The sequence below is a fragment of the Microtus pennsylvanicus genome, chromosome 15 (assembly GCF_037038515.1).
Source record: "Microtus pennsylvanicus isolate mMicPen1 chromosome 15, mMicPen1.hap1, whole genome shotgun sequence".
NCBI lineage: Eukaryota > Metazoa > Chordata > Mammalia > Rodentia > Cricetidae > Microtus > Microtus pennsylvanicus.
This window is the reverse complement of record NC_134593.1, coordinates 68,407,101-68,431,177: the sequence shown is the minus strand read 5'-3', so window position 1 is coordinate 68,431,177 and position 24,077 is coordinate 68,407,101. Positions and strand designations below refer to the sequence as shown.

Sequence of the window (24,077 nt, the reverse complement as noted above, 5' to 3'; positions counted from 1 at the left end):
TCAATTTTTTATTTAATTAGAAATATTTTTAAAAATAAAGTGGTCAGGCATACCTTTAATGGCATTTTAAGTAAAATATTTGTAAAACCTAGTGATTTTCTTCTTTTAAAAACTGCTTCCCTGATAAATGTCAGTATTTAGTAATCATTATTTTTATATTATGTGATGCTAGGCACCGCTTAAGGATGAGTAAATGCGATGTATTATTCAGTACTGTACAGTAGGTGGCAGCCGCTGAACATTTGTGTGTGCTCTAAGGTACACGGTGTGTGGACATGGATGGTACCTACTCTGCTCAGAGCAGAGCTTCCTCATGGTGTGCGGACATGGAGGGCACCTAGTCAGCTAGAGCGGGGCTTCTTAAACCTTCTACACTTGTGACCCTGTTTTACTCAAGAGATTTTCACATGACCCTTCATTTCAAGCATATAGGGATAGAACCAAAGAACCAAATGCTTGATAATAAATAGTAAGGAAATGGCTTTTAAAACAAATTAGGCATACATATAATTATACCATTTATTAGAGATGAAAGCAAATTTGAAGTTGAAGCTGATGAAATAGATGTAATTATTTGTCTAAGAAACAATCCAAAGATACACAAATTTGTTACTTCCATGCCAAAGAATGACAATGAGAAAGCTTTAAGTTTCAGAGCTGGGGGATAGCTTAGTTAGTAGAACACTTTCTCCTGAAGCATGAGAGCATGGTTTGTGAATGAAAACCTGCCCTTGTGTTCCATGCTTGTAATCTCCAAGACAGGAGGATCCCAGGGGCTCGCTGGGTAGCCAGCCTGGCCTGCCAGAGAGATCCAGACCAGTGAGAGACCTTGGTTCACAAATGAAGTGAAAGTAACTGAGACATAACACTTAAGGCTGTGCTCTGATAGCCACGCATGTGTGCTTGTACATACATACACATACACTCATGCACACACAGACATATGAACATACTTTATTCTATAACTAATTACATTTCTACAAGTACATAAAATGTGTGTTTAAAACACTGCAATTCATAACACCCAGTAGTCTACAATCTGAGCCACTACTTCAATACCTGCATTGTAGTGTGCAGTCTCATGTGATGTGTATGTGTAATCCATGATTACATCTCAACCTTATGGGTCCATGTATCTGTGGGTGGTCAGGAAGATGACTTTTCATTTGGCTGTATAATTTTAATATATAGGATATATATTAGGACGTGCTTCAAACTACATCTCTCTGTCCCATGAGGACTGTAGACACTTAAAAGTCTGCCTTGTTCTTTTGCTCAGACTAACTGCACACCGTCATCTTACTTCCACCTCAGAGCAAGTTCACACTAGACCAAAGGCTTTTTGTAAACAGATCGTAAGTTTAAAACCTTAGAGCTATGCGCGAGGTCAGCTGCAGATGTCCAGCCAAGGTTACTAAGAAAAGGATGCCGATTCTTTGCTTGCCAGTCTGCTAACAAGGAAACTATGTCTCAAAGCTTATCTCACTGGGCTCTGTGCCCCTGACTCTGGTCATTCTCACTCCTGTAACCTTTGACCCTTGTGCTGCCATGGTAAATGATGTGGGTTTGTATAGTTTACTCTAGGGATGTGCTTTTGACCAGTGAGAGGTAATTCTTGTGATTCTTCATCGTTTCAAGGCTCCTGTGAAGAAGAGCTTTGAGGCTAGAGGAGAAGAAGCTAGGAGGAGTCAGGAGGAGTCAGGAGAATGAGAATAGAATAGAGAGACTGGTCCGCAGGAGCACACAGGAGTCTGATGGCTCGCCCTCAGGCAGCCAGAGGAGAAAGGCCTTTTTGCTTGTTGTAGAGTCCGATTCTGAACCCTGAAGAGAGTCTTAGCACTGGACTGCCAAGGCTTTCATTAAGATCCCAAATAGATTTTAAGGGCAAGATTTTTTTTAAACCATATCATTCTTTTGATTGCTGAGGAAATACTGAAATGGACAAAATAATTATTTCTTTAGCAGCTTACCCAAACTTAAAATATGATAATTTGACATTAATTCAATTAGCACTATAGATGCCAGTATGCTGAATGTAAAATACTAACATCTTTTTCTCTTTGTAGAATCAGATTATTCTTACTACAACCTAATCCTGAAGAAAGCTGGGCAGTTTTTAGACGATATACACATCAACCTCTTGAAGTTTGCTCTCTCTCTAAGGGCATACTCCCCGACTGTTCAGATGTTCCAACAGGTAAAACGCCTAAGAAGTGCATAATGAGGGTAAACACGACTGTGTATGTTGAACATCAATGGCTCAGTGTGTTCTACAGATGTATATTTCATTCCATAACCTGTTGATGATTTTATCACCATTGATGTCATTGACTCTAATTGGAAAAAAAAGAAATATTGTTGATTTTGGAGTTAGGAAAGCATGAAAATACAGTGCCAGAAAAATTACTTATACAAAAAATTTTAAAGAATTTTTCAAAAATCTTGCATGCACATGTCTTCTAGGATAAAGTTGATTTTATTAAATATTTCTTCAATTCTACTCACAGAAAATATTTTGCATTAATTAGAAGAGTAACTCGATAGTAAAAGATGAGTTGTTTTAGCTGGAAACAGTCAGGATTTAAGATGGTGTGCTAATGACGAGCCACAGTGACAGCATCGTGTTTGCCTTGCAGGTTGCTGCTGCTGAGCCCCCGCCAGACGGATGCGCTGCATTTGTGGTTGTGCATGGGAAGCACACCTGCAAAATTAGTGAGGTTAAGAAGCTGCTGAGTAAGGCTACGGCGAGGTAAAGTCATGCAATAGAGAAGTGCTCAGTGCAGAAGAGAACTGGAATAGAAATTTAATACTCCGAGACATTCAAAGATATCCGCATGAAGCTTTTTATCTTTTGAAGCCCTTTCTTAAAGATTAAAAAATAACCCATGTTGTAAGCAATCTTGAGGACACCAGGAATGTTTTTAATTAGAGATGTGTGAGGATGAATCTGCCGTCCTCCCTCCTCCCTTGCTCACACCTTGCACATGTATCAGATGCTGTGTGTATGTCTGAATTTCTGTGTAAGGGAAACTGCCAAAGTAGAGGCCTAAAGCAGTAATTGCTTTCTAAGAAATCTGAGCGTTTCTTTCACCTAGTCTTATTTTATCTGGTTTCTTTTCTGCTGTATCCTAAATATTTAACTGGTCTGTGCCTCAGAAACTGAAAGGGTGAAGTAAATGATAGCAACTGACTTTATAGTAAAGGTGTAATTTACTAGAAACTGTGAATAGCCAGGCCAGTGTCTGGAAAGGAGTTGTCAGGATCTGTGTGGACAAGCGGTGCAGACAGATCTGCAGGCCTCCTCTCCCTCCTGAGCCTTCCCTAGGGACTCATTCATAGTTCTTGGTGTTAAACACTTATTTTGATGGATGTCTACGTTATAGTCTTTGGAAACTGTTTTCAGGGAATATGAACTATAATGAAAATTTGCTTTAATTAAATATAAATTTTAATTGATTAGAATTATAATTAAAATTTTGTTATTTTATTGACAATGAACCTTAGTGGAAAGTAAAACATTTTTAATAGTTCATTTTGGATAAAACAAATTTCTTCTTTTTCTATTGCTATTTTCCTATTTCCGTTGTTATGTACATTACGAGTTATTTGATAGAAGAAAGTATGAACTATAGGTAGATGTCAGATACGCTGTTGACTCTGACTGCTTTTGAAAGTCTGTATTGTTTCCGTTTTAGACCCAGGCCTTTCCTATTTGAAAGAGATCATAAGTTTCCCACAGGCAATGAGAACTTACCAGTGATTATTCTCTATGCAGAAATTGGGACAAGAGAATTTGCTGAATTTCACAGAGTATTGTCTAAGAAATCTAAAAATGGTAAAATTCTGTATGTTCTCCGCCACTATATTAAGGTACATGCTTTGTGTTGTTATTGGTTTGTTTGTTTTACCAACATTAGTAATTTGTGTTATGCGCTTCTTTTCTGGCCCAGACTAAAGAAAAGTTTGTCGATTTTATTCATCTTCTGTGTGGAAGCCCCTTGGTTTCGAGGTTGCTCTGGGTCTGATCTCCCTGCTTGCGCAGGGCGCATTCTGCTCCAGTGTCTGCAGCCCCTGCCTTTATCTTCATTAGAGTTTATGTCCTTGTGCACGCCTGTTTCTTTAGCCCGTAGGTTTCTGTATGTCGATCTTCTTTGTTACTGCTATACATTTATGTAGCTCTAAGAATTGCTCTCAGTTGATGTAAAGCACTGTAGAACATCATGTTTTCGGGAGAGATGAGCAGAGCCTCGGCTGCCCCCTGCATTTCCTCCTGTCCCAGGACGCTAAAGCTGAGCGAATGTTGCAGTTATCCTAATAATTACATGTTAAAAAAACGGAGCAGTCAAGGTGCGGAGGTCATCTGTAGGTTTATCTATCCCATTAATCATATATTACTAAAGTCTTTTCTAATGCTCCTCACTATTCTTATCTTTAACATTTTATTCTTTGAGCTTAGTTAAATCAAAGCTATTTACTAGTAATGAGGAAATCTTGTTAAATAATCTTATATTTTTGGGTAAACTAGAATATAGATATTTTAATAGTCCACATGAAGATTAAAAATATATAGCAAAAGCATAGGTTCATTGAGTATATATGTTTTGTAAACATTAATATATTTCAGTCATTACTTCTTCATGTGCCTCTATGTCAAGTATTATTTACAAGGCAGTAAAACAGAAACAGTGCCTTTTTCAGAAACCTACATTTTAGTGGCAGGAGGTGAAGAACCCATAGTATATTTAGATGATAATAAAGTGTTTCAGTTAAAACGTGAAGATAAAGGAGGCTCAAATGACGGGACTGGAGTGTGCATACAAAGCATTCTATGTAACTGATCTTCTTTAAAGTAGAAATTCTCAGTCATTTTCCTTTCTCTGCCAGAATAGATGTATATTCATCAATGGCAGTAACACACTGTGGGTGTAATTCTATACTCGGTGGAGCAGACCAGAGATAAGAGCCACATTCAAAGAAATGGATGCAGGAGATAAAAGTAGATATTTATCTTACTTATCTTCACCGTGCTAACATGGCTGCCGTAAGATGTGCATGTCTTTTGAGAATCTGTCTTAAATATTCTTTGGATAATATAACCAAAAATATACTTCTATAGGATCATAGTAACCATGAGGATGCTTTGCACCATTAAATTATGGCCTTCTAGTTAATGAATGACATCGTATACACTCACATTACTATGACACAAATTTAATCAACATGTGTTTTTAATGCAAATAGACGTTTCATGCTTCCTTTTGAGCAGATGCCTTTTTTGTGGGGAAGACATAGAAATAAGAAGATTTGTCATAGCCCTCTTGGTCTATGAGCTTTTCAGTTCACAAATCCAAGCTACAAATGAGAAAGTACATACAAATACAAATTTAATAAACATTTTTTTATTATCCAGGAGACAATAACTTTTTAGTACCTATAATAGACATTGGTTATGTGGAATTGCATTTCCTTTATGAACTCTGACAAGATATGTGTCCTTATGACTTGAATATTCTAAGCTACCAGCTACAATTTTGTTTGGGGGTAGCTACATAAAATTGAAAACTCTTTAGAACATTTTCAGATTTTCATATTAGTGTAATTATAAATAACTCACTTTCTACATGCTATATCTAATTGCAGTGTTCCCAAGATACTTGAAAATTAAATTTTAGTGTGAGCAGCAGTTTTAAGTACTGTGTATCTAAAGGTTATTCATACATGTTACTATTTGGAAGTAAAACAGGCCAAGAGATAGGCACTCTGCTGATAAGCCTAATCTTAGGGCTAATAAAAACGTTAGGGGGAACAATAGAGTAAAGGGTGATATACTCCTGGAGTTTCCTGTAGGCAGAGACCCTAAATAATCAGACAGAAACTATATTAATTACAACACTGCTTGGCCAATCTTTTAAGCATATTGAAAGCTAGCTTTTATATCTTAAATTTCCATTATTTTGTATTTTACCATGAGTTTTGTGGTTTACTGGTAAGGTTCTTAGGTGTCTGTGTCCTTGGGAGGCTACATGACTTCTCTCTGACTCTGCCTTCTTTCTCCCAGCATTCCATTTAGTTTTCCCACCTCATTCTCTTCTGCCCTAGCCACAGGCCAAAGTAGCTTCTTTATTAACCAATGATAATAAAACATATTCACAACATACAGAGGGGAATCCCACATCAGTTTCTTCCCTCCAGTCCATCCATACACTTCCTCTCTCACATGTAGGAGCACCAAACTGTCCCTGTGCAGACTGGGGTTCAAAGACTCATGGCTTCTTGTAAGAATTTAGTACACTTAGACAAATTAAAACCAGTTTTCTAACCTATGGAACAGAAAGACAGATGGTGATGGTCACCACATGGCAGATGGGAATTTCAGGATGGAACAGGAATGAAACTGAGACATCTTCCTGAAAGTCATCTGCATTGCCTCCTGCAAGAGGAAACATGACTTGCCTTGTTTGCTGGAGGACTCTCCAGGGACACTAAAATTCTGATAATCTAAGTATTGCAGATAACTCAGGTGTGGTCAACTGTAGCCACTCTTTACTTTGTGGCATTTGGAATATTTTAGTTATTGAGCTACTCGAAGAAGGATCTAAGCAGGGTTTCTAAGGCACTAAGCACTGAGTGTTTTATTGTCTTTCTTCTGTCTGTCTCTGGTTTTTGTTATTTACTCTTGCTTACTCTCTGGCTGTCTTGTGGAGGGGAAGGAGAGAAGTACACTTTGGTGCACTGGAGCCTCTGTTAACTCTCTGTAGCTATGACCAGAAAATACCTTTCCACTAAAAAATACTGAAAAGTCATGACCAAGTTTTTAATAAGAAAGATGTCATCAACAAAATTCTGGTTCGTTGGTAGACTATGTAGAGAGTCTGAGTGTCCCCCCATAATAATAATGCATGGTGGTTAAAGCCTTTTGTGTTGGGCAGGGCTGTAGCCTGGCGCTGGAGTACTGCCTCATCCATGCACAGCCCTGGGCTCAAGCCTCAGCGCCCAACCACACGCACACATGTGTACCTCCAGTGTCAGTGATTCGCTGTAGAACCCTAATATGACACGGTACTAAGTTTAATGAAAGATACCTAATTGTCTTCTGTTTTTCTAAATGATTTGAACAGAAGCCAAGTTCACGGAAAATGCTTTTGTCTGGCTATGGAGTGGAGCTAGCGATTAAAGACACAGAATACAAAGCGTTGGATGATATCCAAGTGAAAAGTAAGATTTCTGATGTTTAAATAAGGCTCCTCTGTGTTCTTTGACAATGGTGTTCATGTAAACAGTGTATTTGGCCATGCCTGCTTCCTCCACTCTCTCTTCCAGTTCCGCCTACCCACCACTCTCCTCATACATGTCCCTCCTCCAGTCACTGCTTCCCGTATGCACACATGTGTAATGTTATCCACTGGGGTAAAACAGACAACTTTGCAATTATCATTCCCCCCAGAGAAGAGCGACCCTCCCTCAGCAAGCCATGCTGGGATGTTTTGCTAGTTTCATCTTGTGCGGGTGACTGCATGCTTCAGTGTGCTCGTGTGCGTGACAGCCATGTCACGTATGGAGGTCAGGATCTCGTAATCTTCCAGATCATCTGTCCCTTCCTCCCCAGGAATGCTTACTGAGCCTCGAGGTGACACAGGTATTCCATCTGTAGTAGAGACTCGAAGAACGCTCCACAGAGCAAACGCTTTGTTAGCGTTTGAGAATTCCATGGAGTAATGTTCTCATTACATCCGTCTCCTCCTCCAGCCTCCCAGAATCACAACACCTTTCTCTACCCGCCCACATTTGTATTTCTTAAGAAAACTCAAGTGCAGTTTGTGCCCCATATGTCCTTGGGTGTGTGGCCTGGTGTGGGAGTGTCACCTACGTCACCCACTCACCAGTGGAGCACTCTCAAAAGTGACACTCCCTTTCCTAGCAGCTCCTAGTCATCAGAGCCAGAGCTCTGTTTCCCTTTCTGGTCCATTTATGGTGTGCCTTTGTTGAGAAAGTTTTCCTCCCTTTATCAAAGTTGTCCATTTGACTTTCTCTTTTCCTACCAAGTGTGATATTTATCATTAGTGTCTTTTTCCAGGTATCTATCCCATCAGAAATCATAATAGACAGCAAAGTTTACCCAATTATTGGATTCAGACAGTATTTGGGCAATGTAGGACTAAATCAGGGCACCCTGCATTTGTGCTGTAGCCCAGAGACCCCGGGCTTCAGCAGAGCAAGGAAGGAGCGAATGCCTGCTGAGTGTTAATCAGCGGGGTGAAGAGCGAGCCCTTACACTCTTCCCATATTTGACTTCCACACTGTTTGGCAGAAGGGAAATGATTACAATGAAGACCATTGTTCTTTGTGGCCATGACTGTGGTGTCTTTCTAAGGATCCCTTGACAGTCTTTAAGATTGCTTAAATTGTGCAAAATGTCACATTTCTTAGGGTATGGATCTACCATCAGACCTGAAAGGGTAAGCCAGGATTTCTTCTGTGTCCTTTGTCTCAATCATTTTGGTTTATAAAATAGAAAGTTGCTATAAAGTAATCTATATGACATTCTTTGTGTTTATGAAATATTTAACCATCTAAGCCCATTTTTTTTAAAATACAGCACATTTATTTAGGATTATAATATAGGCACATGCACATACATTAACCTTGTGAATGAGAGAAAAGCAATGTAAAACTAATAGAATTCGTTTTATTGGTAATTCTATGTTCTTTTCCCAGCCTACAAATACTTGTTTCTTCCTTTCATGCAGCTGCGAGTGATGCCGCTGCAGAGGAGACTGACGCAGATGAAGTTCAAGGATTTCTCTTTGGGAAGCTAAAGTGAGTCTGAGCAGACATGAAATGTGTTTATTATGCACTTTACCTCTGAAAGTAGTTAATGTGGTATGTCATGTTACCACCTGTTCTTTCTCTATATACTTACTGTCTTAGTTTGAGTTTCTATTGCTGGGATGAAACACCATGACCAAAAGCAAGTTGGGGGGAAAAGGCTTATTTGTCGTACACTTCCACATTATAGTGATCACTGAAGGAAGACAGGAACCTGGAGGCAGGAGCTGATGCAGAGGCCATAGAGGAATGCTTCTTACTGGCTTGTTCCCCATGGCTTACTCAGCCTGCTTTCTTATAGAACTCAGGACCACCAGCATAGGGAGGGCACCACCCACAGTGGGCTGAGCTCTGTCCCATCTGTCACTGATCAGTGAGATTAAGAAAATGCCCCACATCTGTATTTTATGGAGGCCTTTTCTCAGTTAAGGTTCCCTCCTCTCAGATAGCTCTACTTTGTGTCAGCAAATTGACATAAAACTAACAAGTACACATACCATTTGAGATGCACAGTATTGTTTTTAGTTATTAAGGAATTTACAGACAGCTAATGTCAAAAACTAGAGAAAGCAAACACAAAAATTTAAAATAATCACTGATTCCACAACTAGGACATAACTGTCACTGCCCTAGTGTTAGCCATGAGTCTTCCCACCCTTTCTGCACGTGTTCTACACGGTGGAGCTGTAGTGTGCACCTGCTTTCCCAGTGTAGTAGGAGAGAACTGCCCCACTGGATGGGACTTTAAATTTTTCCTCGTATTTCCACTGAGTGTTTTAAAGTACCCAGTCATGTACATCTCCAATTTTTCTTGCCACAACTTTCAGAAAAAAATGTCAAAATATTTGTATTTCTTGAGTTTTATACATATTTATAAATTTCCATCCTAAAATTTGCTACCATATCTGCAATAGCACATGAATGTATCTGTTTCCTAGAACTGTGCTAACAACATGCTATGTTTAACGTTTGTGTCCGTGAGTAGAATGAGTCTTTACAATTATTTCACTGGACTGAGAGCTCTGCAGTCTGAAATCAGGGACAGTAGGCTAGTGACAGTTTGTTGCAAAGATTAGTTTCTCTCTATGCATACTTATTGGACTTTGAGATTCTTCTTCAATAAATTACTTATTCCTGACCTTTGCTTTTCTTTCTTGATGTATTTTTGCCAGGAATTGAAACATTTTTCTGTGTATCGAATTATTTACTATCAAACTTTATTTGATTATTAATGTTTAAAATTGAAATATGTTCAATATGCTGTTGTGTCTAAATTAGAATTTGGAATTCCTTTTCTAGTACGGCATTGCATCCCCAAAATAGTTAGCAAAATAGAAATTATAACTTTCAATGACTTGCATTTTCCCCTCTTTAATCAGAAAAAGATGGTTCTATAACAAAACCCCAAATTTTATAGACCAAGCTAAACCTTAAAAGAATGGAATAAGGGTCAGTCATCAGATTGCATTGTCCTCTGCTGCCAGTCAGACGGCCCTTCTGTCTCAGTGAGAGCACCCGCTCCTGCAAAGTCGGCTAGGGAACCTGGAATAGGGATCGTCAAGGCCAAAGAAATGTTGGATGAAAGCAACTGAGTCGGAAGACACAGGGTAGAATTGGGAGGTCTGTTTGGTCATGTCAAAACAGCCAAACAGTCCAGAGTTTATCTGAAAATATGCTTATATGCAAAAGCAGAACAAAGCACAGCATAGCCAGTCAGTCAGTCTCTAACCACAAGAGCATCCCTGTCCTTGAGTGAGCGGCCTCCTATATCATATGCTTGCTGCTCCAATACAGCCTGACTATCTAGGTTGACATTCCTGAGGTTTGGCGTCAGCAGTATTCTTTCTACTTGATAGAGCTCTTTTCCCACGGGCTAAGTCAGAAGTCCCCCACAGCCCTTCAAGGTTATTGGAAAAGCAAAGCAGGCAAGCTTGAACACAAGACTCTAGATGGAAACTGAGCTGTCTGTGTGCCCCCACAATTAGTTACTGTTCTACTGGGGTGAAGAGATACCATGACCAGGGAAACTCTTAGAAACCGTTTAATTGGAACTTGTTTACTATTTCAGAGATTTAATCCATTTTCATCATGCATGGAGTTTAACAGCAGGCAGCCGTGGTGCTGCGAAAATAGCTGAGAGCTACATCCTGATCTGTAGCCAGAGAGAGGTTTGGGGGAGGGGGGTTCAACAGTGGGCTTGGCATGGGCTTCTAAACCCTCAAAGCCCACCCCCAGGAACACACTTCTCCAGTAAGGGCACACTTACTCGTATGCAACAAGGCCACACCTCCTAATCCTTCTCATGTAGTGCCACTCCTGATGACTAAACATTCAAATCTATGAGCCCTGGGGGCCGTTCCTATTCAAACCACCACACACACTATTCCTGTGAGCTATGCCGTGCTGTTCCCTTAGGAATTACAGTTGTAGTGACGGTTAGTGACTGAGTGACTTAGTTCCCATAGTAGGATACTAGGAAACTGTACTGTGAGTACAAACGTGCAAAGTATTTGAAATGTGAGGATTATAAATATTGCAATTATTGCAATATGAAAATCGTATAAACATTTATATAATTGTTTAGTACTAATGAGGACAAGAGAGGCTTGGTCAGTGGCTCAGTGGTAAGGAGTTCTTACTTTACAGGGAGGAAGACCTGAATTCAAATCCATCTGTACTCATGGACAAATCAAAGCTTAAACCTGGGCTCATAGGGGCTCACAGAGACTGAACCAAAAGCTAGGAAGCCTCCATGGGACTGGTCCAAGCCCTCTAATATACGTTACAGTAACTTGGCCTTCTCGTGGGACTCCTAACAATGGGAACAGGGGCTGTCTCTGACTCTGTTGCCTGCTTTTAGATTCCTATCCCTCCTACTGGATTGAGTCCTCCAACCTTAACAGGAGAGGAGGTCTCACTGCAACTTGATCCGCCATGGCTGCTGATATCCATGGAGGGGGAGAAGAATGGGACTAGGAGGAGGGAAGGGAAACTGGTCTGGATGTAAAAACAGTCGAGCTTAGTCACGTGTGTATAATTGCAGTGCTGAGGAGCAGGGGCAGAAAGAGGAGGCTAGCACACACACACGCACATGGAGAAATGAAAATTATACTGATCAAGTTATTATTTGTTAACTTGGCATTCTTAAAGTCAAGAAGAAACAATTGATTGAATTAAGTTTCTGTTGGGAGAAAACCTGAGTTAAAAGATGACTTCAGGGGTTGTGGCAGTGGCTTGCTGGTAAACGCTTACTGTAAAGGCGTGAGGACCTGAGTTTCAATCCCCAGAACCCATAAAAAAGCCAAGCATAACCATGCAGGGTTCTATATCCCCAGGGCTGTGGGGTTAGGGACAGGAAGATCGCTGAGTCTGAGTGTTGCCAGCCTAGAATCAAGTTCACTAAGAGATCCTGTGTCCAGGAATAATGCAGACAATGAAAGAGCAAAAGCACCTGTTCTCCTGACTACCATGTGTGTGCACACATGCACGTGCACCTTACACACATGTATAACCCATACATACACCATACATGTGTGTTCTACCCCACACCTGTGCATTAATAATGTGAGCAAATCCTAATGTTTTAAAATAATTTGATACTTGACACAGATTTAATGGTTTAAAAAAATCTTGAATAATCTTAAGAAAATTTATGCTCTATAAAAAGAGAGTAATTTCCACAAATTTCTTTGTCCCAGATTACTTAATTTTACATATTCATATAATTTTATATGTTCCTATAAGCAGCAGCCTTGCGAGAATTAAAAATACCCCTTCCCCTCTTCTGCCATTCTGCTTGAAGAATGGAATGCTAAGGTCTCTCTGTATACTCATGGGTAAGACTAGCCGTAATTTTGTGTGTGTGGAGTCTAAACTACTAGAAAGGAAGATTTGGTGAATCCTGTATGTTTCTGTCTACACTTTAGGTCGTAATTGCTAATATACTTGAGACACTAAAGTTATTTATCCTGGTGGTGAAGTTAACAATACGGAGCAAGGGTGACATTTTTGAATACTAGGCTGCATTAGAGATGAATGGATTTTATTTTTGCTGTTTTAGCCACACAAAAAGTATTAATGCATCTTACAAATAATAAGTAAAATATTTATCTAATAAACAACAATACAATTTTATTCCATTTCTCAATTGTGTTGTAATATGTTAAAATCTATAGTTATTTTAATTTTTAATTTAACTTTATGTGGGAATAAATTGTATGCCTTTAAATATCTTTTATAATTCTAAATTGTTTTATAAAGGGGAAATAGTCACACAGTTCTTGCACAATAACTCATTTCTTATTTCAAAACAAAATCCTTTACCCTGAAGAATTATATGATAAAATACATACATTGTTTGAATTAGTAAAAACAAAACACAGTATAAATTATGATTCTGACTAAGAGCTTCATAGGCAATCCAATCTGTGAAAAGCTTGCTGTGCAAGAATGAGGACCTGAATTTGGTTCGCAGAAGCCAAGTAAACATAGCTAGTATGATACCCTGCACATGTAACCCACACAGTGGGAAGCTGCCACGGTGTCAGCCTACTCTGAGATCCAGGCCAGTGAGATGCTTTAAGAAGAAACAGCATAACTCCACACACGGTCCTGCACATGCATCCACACGTATGTGTACCTGTACATACACAGAAATACTACTATGTCTAATAGAAACACACTCTATACTAGTATGATTGCTAACTGGAGTCATACACTGGGTGATGGAAAAGAAGAGAGAGGTTTACACGGCCCTCTTCCTTCTGTGACTCTCCCACTTCTCAGGAAGGATACTGCCATTGGTCTAGAGCTCACTGCATCTGCGCACATCCTTTTGCCCGATGAAATCACAGTTATAGGGGCCACATGGACTTAGTGCGTTCGTGCTACTATAATAGAGTATCTGAGAATGGACAGGTCGTGAAAAGCAAAATTGAGTACTGGGAGCTAGAAACTTAAGTTTAAGATGGGGACAGTCTGCGTGTCTGTCAGAGGAGCAGAGGATTGTGTGTCGGTGTCAGGAAGAATAAGCAGCAACCCCTGCAGTCTGCTTGTGCCATGCCAGTCCAGCCATGAGAGCACAGTCCTCCTGTGTCCTCACTTCCCAAAGAGCAGACATGTTAGAGCATAGTGCTAGAGTGCCTACGTGTCCACCCACCACCGCTTAACCTTGGGGTTGGCCACGCCCTTGTTCCACTCTTGATTCCGGAGGGAGGGTGTGGGAGGAGGAAGGCTGAGAAAGCAGAGTGCTCTTACATTGAGCTCGCAAACTGCCCTTTACTTTCCCCATGCTCCACTCTCCTGTTTTTCTGCGAACCAATTATTGATTCCCCTGTGTGCTGCGTTTCTACTCCACGCACTGGGGAGGCAGTTACAGAGCAGCCTGGGTGCTAACTTGCCAGCCAACCTACTTGTTGAGATCCAGGCTGTGTAAGGCATCTGCTCTTGGGCTCCTCACTGCATCCCATTGGTTGGACATGGACTGCATTCTTCTTTTTAATGGCATAATGGATACATATTTGATACAGCTCTTCTCACAAGAGATATTGCTAAATTAATATAAAGTTATTTTAACGAGTATTTCTCCATTTTAGTATTAGATAATGTTGAGTTCATTTTTATTAAACTTTTTCCAATACATAAACATTTCTATTTGAGGCTATTTAATATCTAAGCACAATATCAACTAGGGAGATAAAACAGAAACATTAAAAAAGACACACACCCCCAAAAAATAAAACATGGAAAGAATCCCCCAGAATTCAAGAGGCAGCGCATTCCCCTGATTTGAGCAAACACTTCATCCTTTCAATCTCATATGCTGTGACAATCTGGAGCATATGAAATAATACTGATGCAGATATATTAACTAGGTGGCTTTGTCTTTCCTTAAAATAAATATGTGAAATAGAGGCTTTTCCTATAATCAGGCAAAAACTTGCCTTTTCTCTGTGTTTCTATATATTCAGTGATTCTTGGTGTTTCTCTATTAGACACTGACTAGTACATAGGAAATAACTGTGAACCTAAAACTTGATTCCATGAGCAATGCAGAAAAGATAATATTTATACAATGTGTATAGTAAAATGCCATTTGGTTATCTTCTTCTCTGATAACCCGCTAAAAGATGCTTATGTGTTTACAGAGTTCCTTACTTGAGCTTTCTGTGCAGGTCAGAGGTGAAACTTTAAAGAACTAGAACAAACTCCAAGGCTGCGTAAGAAGAGTCTTGTGCATTTGCTGTGGGAATATTATTTGTCTTTAGTTGTAAAATTGTTTCTGTTTTCAAATATAGAAACAACGCTATAATTTTTAAGTCATTGAAATAAAATGTAGAAGTTGGTAATTCAATTGTCTTCCTTACATCCTTACAGGTATTATTGTAATTGAGAATCCATGCCTCCATACTTTTTGTTTTATATATATTAAAGGGAGACATGTTTATCTTATTCATTAAGTTTGTGTTTATCGCTATATCACAATCTATTATTATCTGAATTCTGAATGATTAACTTCTTTCTAATTAAAGAAAAGAATTTCAAAAGTATATTGCTTATATCACTATTTGTGGTAAGTGATGACAATTAACATTACTTAATATTCTTATGCAGAGAAATATATTCCGATCTTAAAGATAATCTGACAGTATTCCAGAAGTACCTGATTGAGAGCAGCAAAGCAATGATGCCTTTGAAGGTCTGGGAGTTACAAGGTACAGTGCTGGGCATGCTTCTAACGATCTCTGTGAGTTCGAGACCAGCCTGATCTACAGAGCTAGTTCCAGGACAGGCTCGAAAGCCACAGAGAAACCCTGTCTTGAAAAAAAAAAAAAAAAAACATTGCCCTTTCTTAGCAGACCTCTATCCCATCGTGTCTTTCAAACACCATCTTAATATGATAGCTTTATTGAGACATATAACTGACACATTATAAGATTCACCCCCGCTAAGCTGTATTGTTGAGTGGATTTTAATGCTTTTTCAGAGTTCTGCTGCAGTTACCACAGCCAGGTTCAGAATATTTCCATCATTCCAGAAACCGTACTCTGTATTCACTAACAATTTTATATACACACATACCCCAGAGAGCCTCGCCAAGTGTATGAATGGCTCTGGAGCTAGAATGATAAGAAATCAGCACTTCTCCACACACGTGCATGCAGGAACACATGCACACACACAGAGATAATACATACACGCACATACATGCAGGCATGCATGCACACACAGAGATTTACATACACACACATACACAAGAACACACACAAAGACACACTCACACAGTTTATTTTCCCAATCCCTAGCGATAGGTGAGGAGTTTCCTTTTCAACAATTAAAAGGCTACTCCTTAGAATTTCCTCTAGGTTGAGACTCTGCGTTAGTTTCCCAGCAGCCCAGACCCGAATAATCACATAGAAACTTTATTAGTTACAGTTTGGCCAATAGCTTAGGCATATTCCTAGCTAGCTCTTAGATATTAAATTAGCTCATTTCTCTTGATCTGTGTACCAGCACAAAGCTGTGGCCTACGGGTAAGGTTCCAGTGTCTTTCTCCTTCCACAGTTACATGGCATCTCCCTGAGTCTGCCTACATTCTCCCTGAATTCAATTTAGTTTTCCCCACCTAGCTGTGTTGTGCCCTGCCATAGGCTAAAGCAGCTTCTTTATTAACCAAAGGTAACAAAACATATTCACACCATACAGGGGGAATTCCACATCAATTTTCTTGACAAAATAGCATATATAATGCAAAAATATTTTACTTTTGCCTGAAATATTTGGCAGAATCTTTCATATAAGCTTTCCTATTTCACTTTAACATTGAGCTTCTGAAGCTAGGTCCTCTCACATGTTATATAAAAAAAATTACTAGTTTGATATGCTAAGTGAAGGATTTTTAGTCCACACTAATTCTTATACTGCATCATACACAATCAAGTTTAAGTTTATTTAATAGACCTTTGAAGATCACATTTTAAAACTATGGTAGAATTCGCAAGACTATTTAAGGTTCTATAACTTCTATACTTAACTACCTAATAAGTGGTGTTCTTTCAATTACTTTATAGAACATCATTCAGCAGGAGGTGATATCTTAAGTACATATTTATGCCACAATCACACTGAAAATAATCTTTTTTCTTCTGTACTGTTGCTATAGCACAGTGTCATTGTTTCCTCCCTCCTTGTCCATCCTCCACTCCCTCCCCTCATGTTTCCTCAGAGGGAGGCTTGTAACATTGCCCATTGTGTTTCATCATTAGAACAGAGACGTTAATGAACACTGATAGTTTCACTGGAGCACTGGAGCTAGAAACAATTGAGGATGCTAAGGAAATTGTAGTGAACATTAATTCAGCTAGTACGTGATATAGCTGGCATAAACTCTAGTTCCTTAGACTCTGCCCTCCCCTGGGAGACTACCCTGATGGCATATTTGTCTAGGCTTTGCCTCCACCTGATTGATATTTGCACATAGATGACATGGAAACAAAAACAGTTTTGTTATTCCAAAGTAGCTTCTTTAACCACTGTTTGAGAAATCAAAGATTCTTCTTCTAGTGAGATGTTTCAAAGCAGTGTAATTAAGTAATGAAAGAATTTGACTTTAAAATATCCCTCACTCTTGAAAATGGGGTTAAGCTTATTATTTCTAACATGCTTGAAAGTGCCTATGGCCAGCTGCATAGGTTTTCCTTGCAACACAGCTATTACTTCAGGAAAAATAATGCTAATTATAAATTTTAGCTTTACTTCAGCATAAACATATCTAAAGAGATATGATTGTTTAGATATAAACAATATCTAAAGAGAAAGTTAATGTATTGAGTTAAATCCTCTTTAATAGTTATCTTAATAATTGTCTCTTTGGGGCACCCTTTATCCCCTTTGATTTTCTTTTTTTTTTCTTTGTTATTTTGGAGAGTAGATGTTGAGCCTGAGTCCAGGGACATTCATGTGACAGGCCAGCACTCTGCTCCTGAGCTACATCCCTAGTCTCTGTTACTCTTTTAGAACACATTTATTCTTTAACCATTTCATACCTGGATAGAATGAGTTCTAGTCACTTTCTCTCTCTATCGAGTCTACTGAAGCCCTTCCCTCCTTCTCTCTCTCTCTCTCTCTCTCTCTCTCTCTCTCTCTCTCTCTCTGTCTCTCTCTCTCTGTCTCTCTCTGTCTCTCTGTCTCTCTCTGTCTCTCTGTCTCTGGCTCTCTCTGTCTCTGGCTCTCTCTGTCTCTGTCTCTCTGTCTCTGTCTCTCTCTCTGTTTCTCTCTGTCTCTGTCTCTCTCTGTCTCTGTCTCTCTCTGTCTCTCTCTGTCTCTCTGTCTCTGTCTCTCTTTCTCTGTCTCTCTCTCTGTCTCTCTCTCTGTGTCTCTCTCTCTGTCTCTGTCTCTCTGTCTCTGTCTCTCTCTCTGTCTCTCTCTCTGTCTCTGTCTCTCTCTGTCTCTGTCTCTCTCTCTGTCTCTCTCTCTCTCTGTCTCTCTCTCTCTCTCTCTGTGTCCATCCGACTAGTTTAACTAGGGTTGTTTGCATGAGCATGGTGATGTTCTTTACTGGCTCATGGCCAAGTTAGCAGTGGCTCTACACTGAGAACTGTGTTACCTACCCCAGTAGTCATTAACTTGCCCTGTTTCTCTTCTCATCAAAGCTTTTGTCATGTATTTCATTCATCCTAAGTATAGAAAAATATGGCCTTATGTTTTATGACAGAAGCCAATTATTTGTGTCTGCATGTGTCTTTTTGATATTAATTTGTGAAAAACAGATAAGTATTAAATGACTCATTTATAAAAGTCTAAATCATACTCTGATTTAACTTGAGGAGAAGCTTCTCATCTAAAAGTTTTTAAGCTGCTAAATAGAATACAGTCAGCACCCGTGTGCCCGGAAGAATGGCGGGGGAGCCGCAGAGTGGGAAGGTCCAAGGCTGTGACGTTTCAGCAGATCACCAGTGATTCTGAGTCTTTTTCTTCTAGATCTTAGTTTTCAAGCAGCTTCTCAAATAATGTCCACTCCTGTTTATGATGCCATAAAATTGATGAAAGATATTGCGCAGAACTTCCCCATAAAAGCCAGGTATGTTAAGCTCTGTTGGTGTGATTATAAGCAGGTCTCTTTCCACTAAGTGAATGCATGAAAACAACTGATTTCCTAACATGAAGATATTAATTCTAGCTTTTCAAAACTTCGGGTTCTTCATTGTTTTTCTTTAGTTTTTATTAGAGCAAAATATTGGTTCATATATGCATGTATAATGTACTGCTAAGAGAACAATTAAATTGGAGGCTAAATAAAAATTATTTTTTAAAATTGTTTAAATAAAATCATGATTAAGAAAATATTTTTGATCAACAAATAGTAAGAAAATATTTTTTTATTCTTTCATGATAAAAAAGTATTATTCTAAACAAGTGATCTGTACCCTCAATATTGCCAAATTATTTTCTTGTGTTTTGGATTTCAAAATTACTAATCTTTCAAATGTATAGAAAATTTATATAATACCTTTTTCTAGTAAGCTATGTAATTTAAGTGTTTGCAGGAAATATTGGCTACAATTAAACATACTTTTCATTTCAATATATAATTTATTTGCATATTCATAGTGAAACAGGATACAATTTCAGATTTTGTGGTGATTTACAAAATAACAAAACTTTGATGAGTATATATTTTGTATTTTGGGTTTTTTTAATTTTTTATTACTTTAAATAATACCAATCAAAGTTTCCACTTTTTCCCCTCCTCCCACTTCCCTCCAGCTCCCTCCCTCCTCCTCCCTCTTCCTCCTCCAGTCCTAAAAGAGGGCAGGGTACCCTGCCCTGTGGGAAGTCCAAGGCCCTTTCCACTACATCCAGGCTTAGGAAATTATGCATCCAAATAGACTAGGATCCCAAAAAGCCAGTACATGCAGTAAAGACAAATCCCAGTGCCATTATCATTGGCTTCTTGGTCTGCCAGAATTGTCAGCCACATTCAGAGGGTCCCGTATGATCCCATGCTCGTTCAGTCCCAGTCCAGCTGGCTTTGGTGAGCTCCCATTAGCTCAGGCACACTGTCCTAGAGGGTAGACGCACCCCTTGCAGTGCTGACTTCCTTGTTCATATTCTTCCTCCTCCTGCTCTTCAACTGGACCTTGGGAATTCAGTCCAGTGCTCCTATGTGTCTCTGTCTCTATCTGCATCTGTCACTGGGCGAAGGTTCTATGGTGATATTCAGGATAGTCACCAGTCTGACTACGGAACAAGGCCAGTTCAGGCATCCTCTCCTCCACTGTCCAGGGTCCTAGCAGGGGTTATCCCTAGGGGATGAGTCTGTATTTTGATTAGGAATGACCAAGTATAATATTATAGGTAACAAATGAAATTAAGTAAATAGTTTACTATTAAATAAATATAAACGTATATTAAGAAAGAAGAAACACACAAGCCACATGTGTATATGAAATAGTACTGCCCTGAGGACTGGGCACAGCTTGTTCTCTGGCTTATCTTTTTCAGGATCAAGTGCTAAGTCTTTTTTCTCAAATACCGTTTTGTCCATTTATTTATAGTTTAAATGAAAGATTCTTTAGTGAAGGTTTACATTTGAAAGATAGACAAACGGTATCTGTTGGACACGAGATCCCAAATATGTGCCATGGCCTCTGAAAATAGAAAAGTTTGTAATTTTCTTTTTTTAATTTTTTTGGGATAGGTTCTTGCTGTGTGGCCCAAGCTGATCTCAAATCCTCTATTCTACTGCCTCATCATCTTTGGTAGGGAGAATTACAAGGCTTCACCATGATGCCTGTTTAAGTGACTTTGATTACTATACTAATTGTAAAAAATGGGGAGTTTCATTGTGAAATATTAGCATAATGTGCTTTAATAATATCTACACTTCTGACACAGCCACTTTAAATGGAGGAGTGTGAGAAGTTAACACTGTTCATATCTAAAGCATGAAATTGTGTGTGTGAAAATATATACTTAGCCACATGACTTTTAATTAATAGTAACTTTTGAAATTACCTCACATATAAGGAAGAATAATTTCAATTTTGATAAGACAGTTAACTATCAAATGCTGCACAGTAAGTATGAGCTACCATAGCCCCTAACAGGCTTCACTTTAGAGCATTTTCTTTTATGCATATATGAACAGATATAATAATAACACTTTTAGGTATTTTCCAGCTTGAAAACATCTATAAAAAATCTATTTTTAATTCTGTCTCGAAGTTGAAAGAGAATGATAACATCTTCTAGAGTGGCTGGTATGGTTGATGTAATCATCCCTCCTGATCTCTAGGTACCATATCTGAAAATGGATGAATACATTTTGAAAACACTGAAAGAATCAGTCTCTTTATTAAACTTGAAAGATAACATCTCTATAATTTTTCTAAATAATATAGTATATGAACTATTTATATAAGAGAATTATTAGGTATGCTAAATAGTCTATATAGTTTATAATATGCAATATAATATATGTAGGTTATATGCAATTAAACATTTTTTGTTTTTATTTTTGTTGGGATTTTTTTGGATTTTTGTTTGTTTGTTTGGTTGGTTGTTTTTTTTTCAGACAAGGTTTTTCTATGTAGCTTTGGAGCCTGGCCTGGAACTTGCTCTCTAGACCAGGCTGGCCTTGAACTCACAGAGACACAAACCATTTTTAATAATGATTGTGATCATCCACCCCCCATGATTTTTTGTTTTTATTGGAATTCCAGGAATCAATTCTCCATTTATACCAATGGGTGATTGTGTTTCCTATATTGGTTAATCCCAGACTAATCAAAATGCTTATGTAATTTGCTGCTCTGGAAACGAAGGCAGTGGTAGATAAGTTATGATAATACTTGGTGCATATTGTGGAAGTCTGTGAAATTCTGAAGGAAATGCAAGGTCAAATAAACATGGTGACATTGTCTGTTAGGCCAGGGGAGTGTCCTCTTGGAGCACTTGGAAACTGAGTGTTTTCTAAAGTGTTGTATTACAATGAGTTAATGATTGTTCCTAAACACTTCAGGAAGAATTAATTCTATTCATTGTATTAAGTAATGTATTTATTTTCTCAGGTCTCTGACAAGGATTGCTGTAAATGAACTAATGAGAAAAGAAATACAGGAAAATCAAAAGGTTTGCTCTGAATTTCTTAAAATGCTTTTATTTACCATATTAATTCACTTTTTCACAAGTTAGATCTTTCATTTTAATAAAGAACAGTATTAGAGCTTTTTAATGTTGAAATAGTTGAGAAAAATTAGTGGAGTAACACTGGGCATATGAGCACATGCTCAGAAGTCCTTAGCACACAAACAGACTCCAGGTTACTTAGGCTTTGCTGCTGGTGGTGGTGGTCTAGTCTGTTATTGTTTGTACTTGAGATGTTGTTGTTCATTTGTTTGGATTTGGGGCATTTTTGTTTTGTCCTGTTTTGTTTTGTTTTGATTGAGTGGAAGCACATGGAGTTGAGTAGGTGGGAAGCTGGAGGGAATCTAGGAGGAATTAGGGAGGGAAAGAATATGATCAAAATATGTTATCTGAAAACTTTTTAAAAGTCAATAAATATAAAACATAGTCCAGCCCTTTCATTTTTAGACTTTGTACTTTATGTAGTACATACAGCGATCGAGCTGATCTTTGTAGAGTTCCTAGTGTCCTTCCGACTCCAGACTTTCTCCTCAGAGTGGAGTGCAGCTAATTGAGTTTTTATACCAATTCTAAGGCTTAGAAGTCATAAATAGTGTTAGACTACTATAACATTATTAGTTCCAATAACAAATAAGACATAGTTGATCAATAGTTTGATAAGATTGTTTCAAATGATCTGTTGACATTTAAACATCAAATTATGCCAATTGTGTTAGTACTTACAGTTGTATGTTGATAGTTCTGTTGCTGGTCATAGCATAGCTCCATGACATGTAATAGTTTTGCTTTTAGGTAGTATAATACCAGCTCATAGAGCCCTAAACAGTATTAATTTATTTTTCTCACATGAAAAGGTGTCTTAAAGTCTCTATCACTGATGACTTGGCTCTGGCACTCCGCAATGACAGGAAGTGTTTATAAAACACCAACTGGCTTTCTGGGTAATAAGATGGCAGCCACAACTTGAGACTGTATTTAGAGACAGATCCCAGACAAATGTTTATAGCCACATTCATCCTCACTGAAGCGTCCCTGAGTACTTGAACCGATTTGACATGTATCTCATGGACCAGGATCCTGTCACATGGCCGTTTCTAGCTGTAAGAGAAGCTAAAAAAGCTAATATTTATTCTTCTGATAATGGAGGGTAGCAGATACCTGGGCTAGGGAGATGCCAAGTCTCTCAGCCATACTAGTAGTCCTGTGTCAGTTTGAGGGATGAGAACTGAATTGAAGACACCTAATTTTTGACAAGGAAGTCAAAATTTTACAATGGAAATAAAAAGCATCTTCAACAAATGGTACTGGCATAACTGGATATCAACATGTAGAAGAATGAAAATATATCCATATCTATTGCCATGTACAAACTTTAAGTCCAAGTAGATCAAAGACCTCAACATAATCCAGCCACACTGAACCTCATTGAAGAGAAAGTGGGAAGTAGCCTTGAATGCATTGGCACAAGAGATCTCTTCCTAAATATAACACCAGTATCACAGACACTGAGAGCGAAAATAAATGGGACCTCCTGAAACTGAAAAGCTTTTGTAAGGTAAAGGGCATGGTAAATAAGACAAAATGGCTGCCTTCAGAATAAGAAAAGATCTTCACCAACCCCACATCTGATAGAGGGCTGATCTCTAAAATATGTACTAAAGAAACTAGACATCAAAATTCCAAGTAATCCAAATTTTAAAAAATGAAGTACAGATCTAAACAGAATTCTCAACAGAAGAATCTCAAATGGTTGAAATATACTGACAATTAGGACTACTGAGAACTCAAGAACAATGGCAGTGGGTTTTTGATCCTACTGCACGTACTGGCTTTGGGGGAGCCTAGGCAGTTTGGATGCTCACCTTACTAGACCTGGATAGAGGTGGGCGGTCCTTGGGCTTCCCACAGGTCAGGGAACCCTGATTGCTCTTCGAGCAGATGAGGGAAGGGAACTTGATCGGGGGAGGGGGAGGGAAATAGGAGGCGGTGGCGGGGAGGAGGCAGAAATCCTTAATAAATAAATAAATTTTTTCTTTTGATTTTTCGAGACAGGGTTTCTCTGTAGCTTTTGGTTCCTGTCCTGGAACTAGCTCTTGTAGACCAGG

The 24,077-nt window shown here is 38.7% G+C and overlaps 1 protein-coding gene across 2 annotated transcripts in view; it reads left to right on the top strand.

Moving 5' to 3' along the window:
* Uggt2 (UDP-glucose glycoprotein glucosyltransferase 2) overlaps positions 1-24,077 on the top strand; it is a 111,939-nt gene that overhangs the window by 6,078 nt on the left and 81,784 nt on the right. For both annotated transcript variants that reach the window (XM_075949167.1, XM_075949168.1), the window contains exons 3-10: positions 2,067-2,197; positions 2,637-2,749; positions 3,696-3,870; positions 7,119-7,215; positions 8,748-8,817; positions 15,439-15,539; positions 18,805-18,904; positions 21,897-21,957. In XM_075949167.1, the coding sequence (XP_075805282.1) occupies positions 2,067-2,197; positions 2,637-2,749; positions 3,696-3,870; positions 7,119-7,215; positions 8,748-8,817; positions 15,439-15,539; positions 18,805-18,904; positions 21,897-21,957 (848 nt within the window). The remainder of the gene's footprint in view (positions 1-2,066; positions 2,198-2,636; positions 2,750-3,695; positions 3,871-7,118; positions 7,216-8,747; positions 8,818-15,438; positions 15,540-18,804; positions 18,905-21,896; positions 21,958-24,077) is intronic.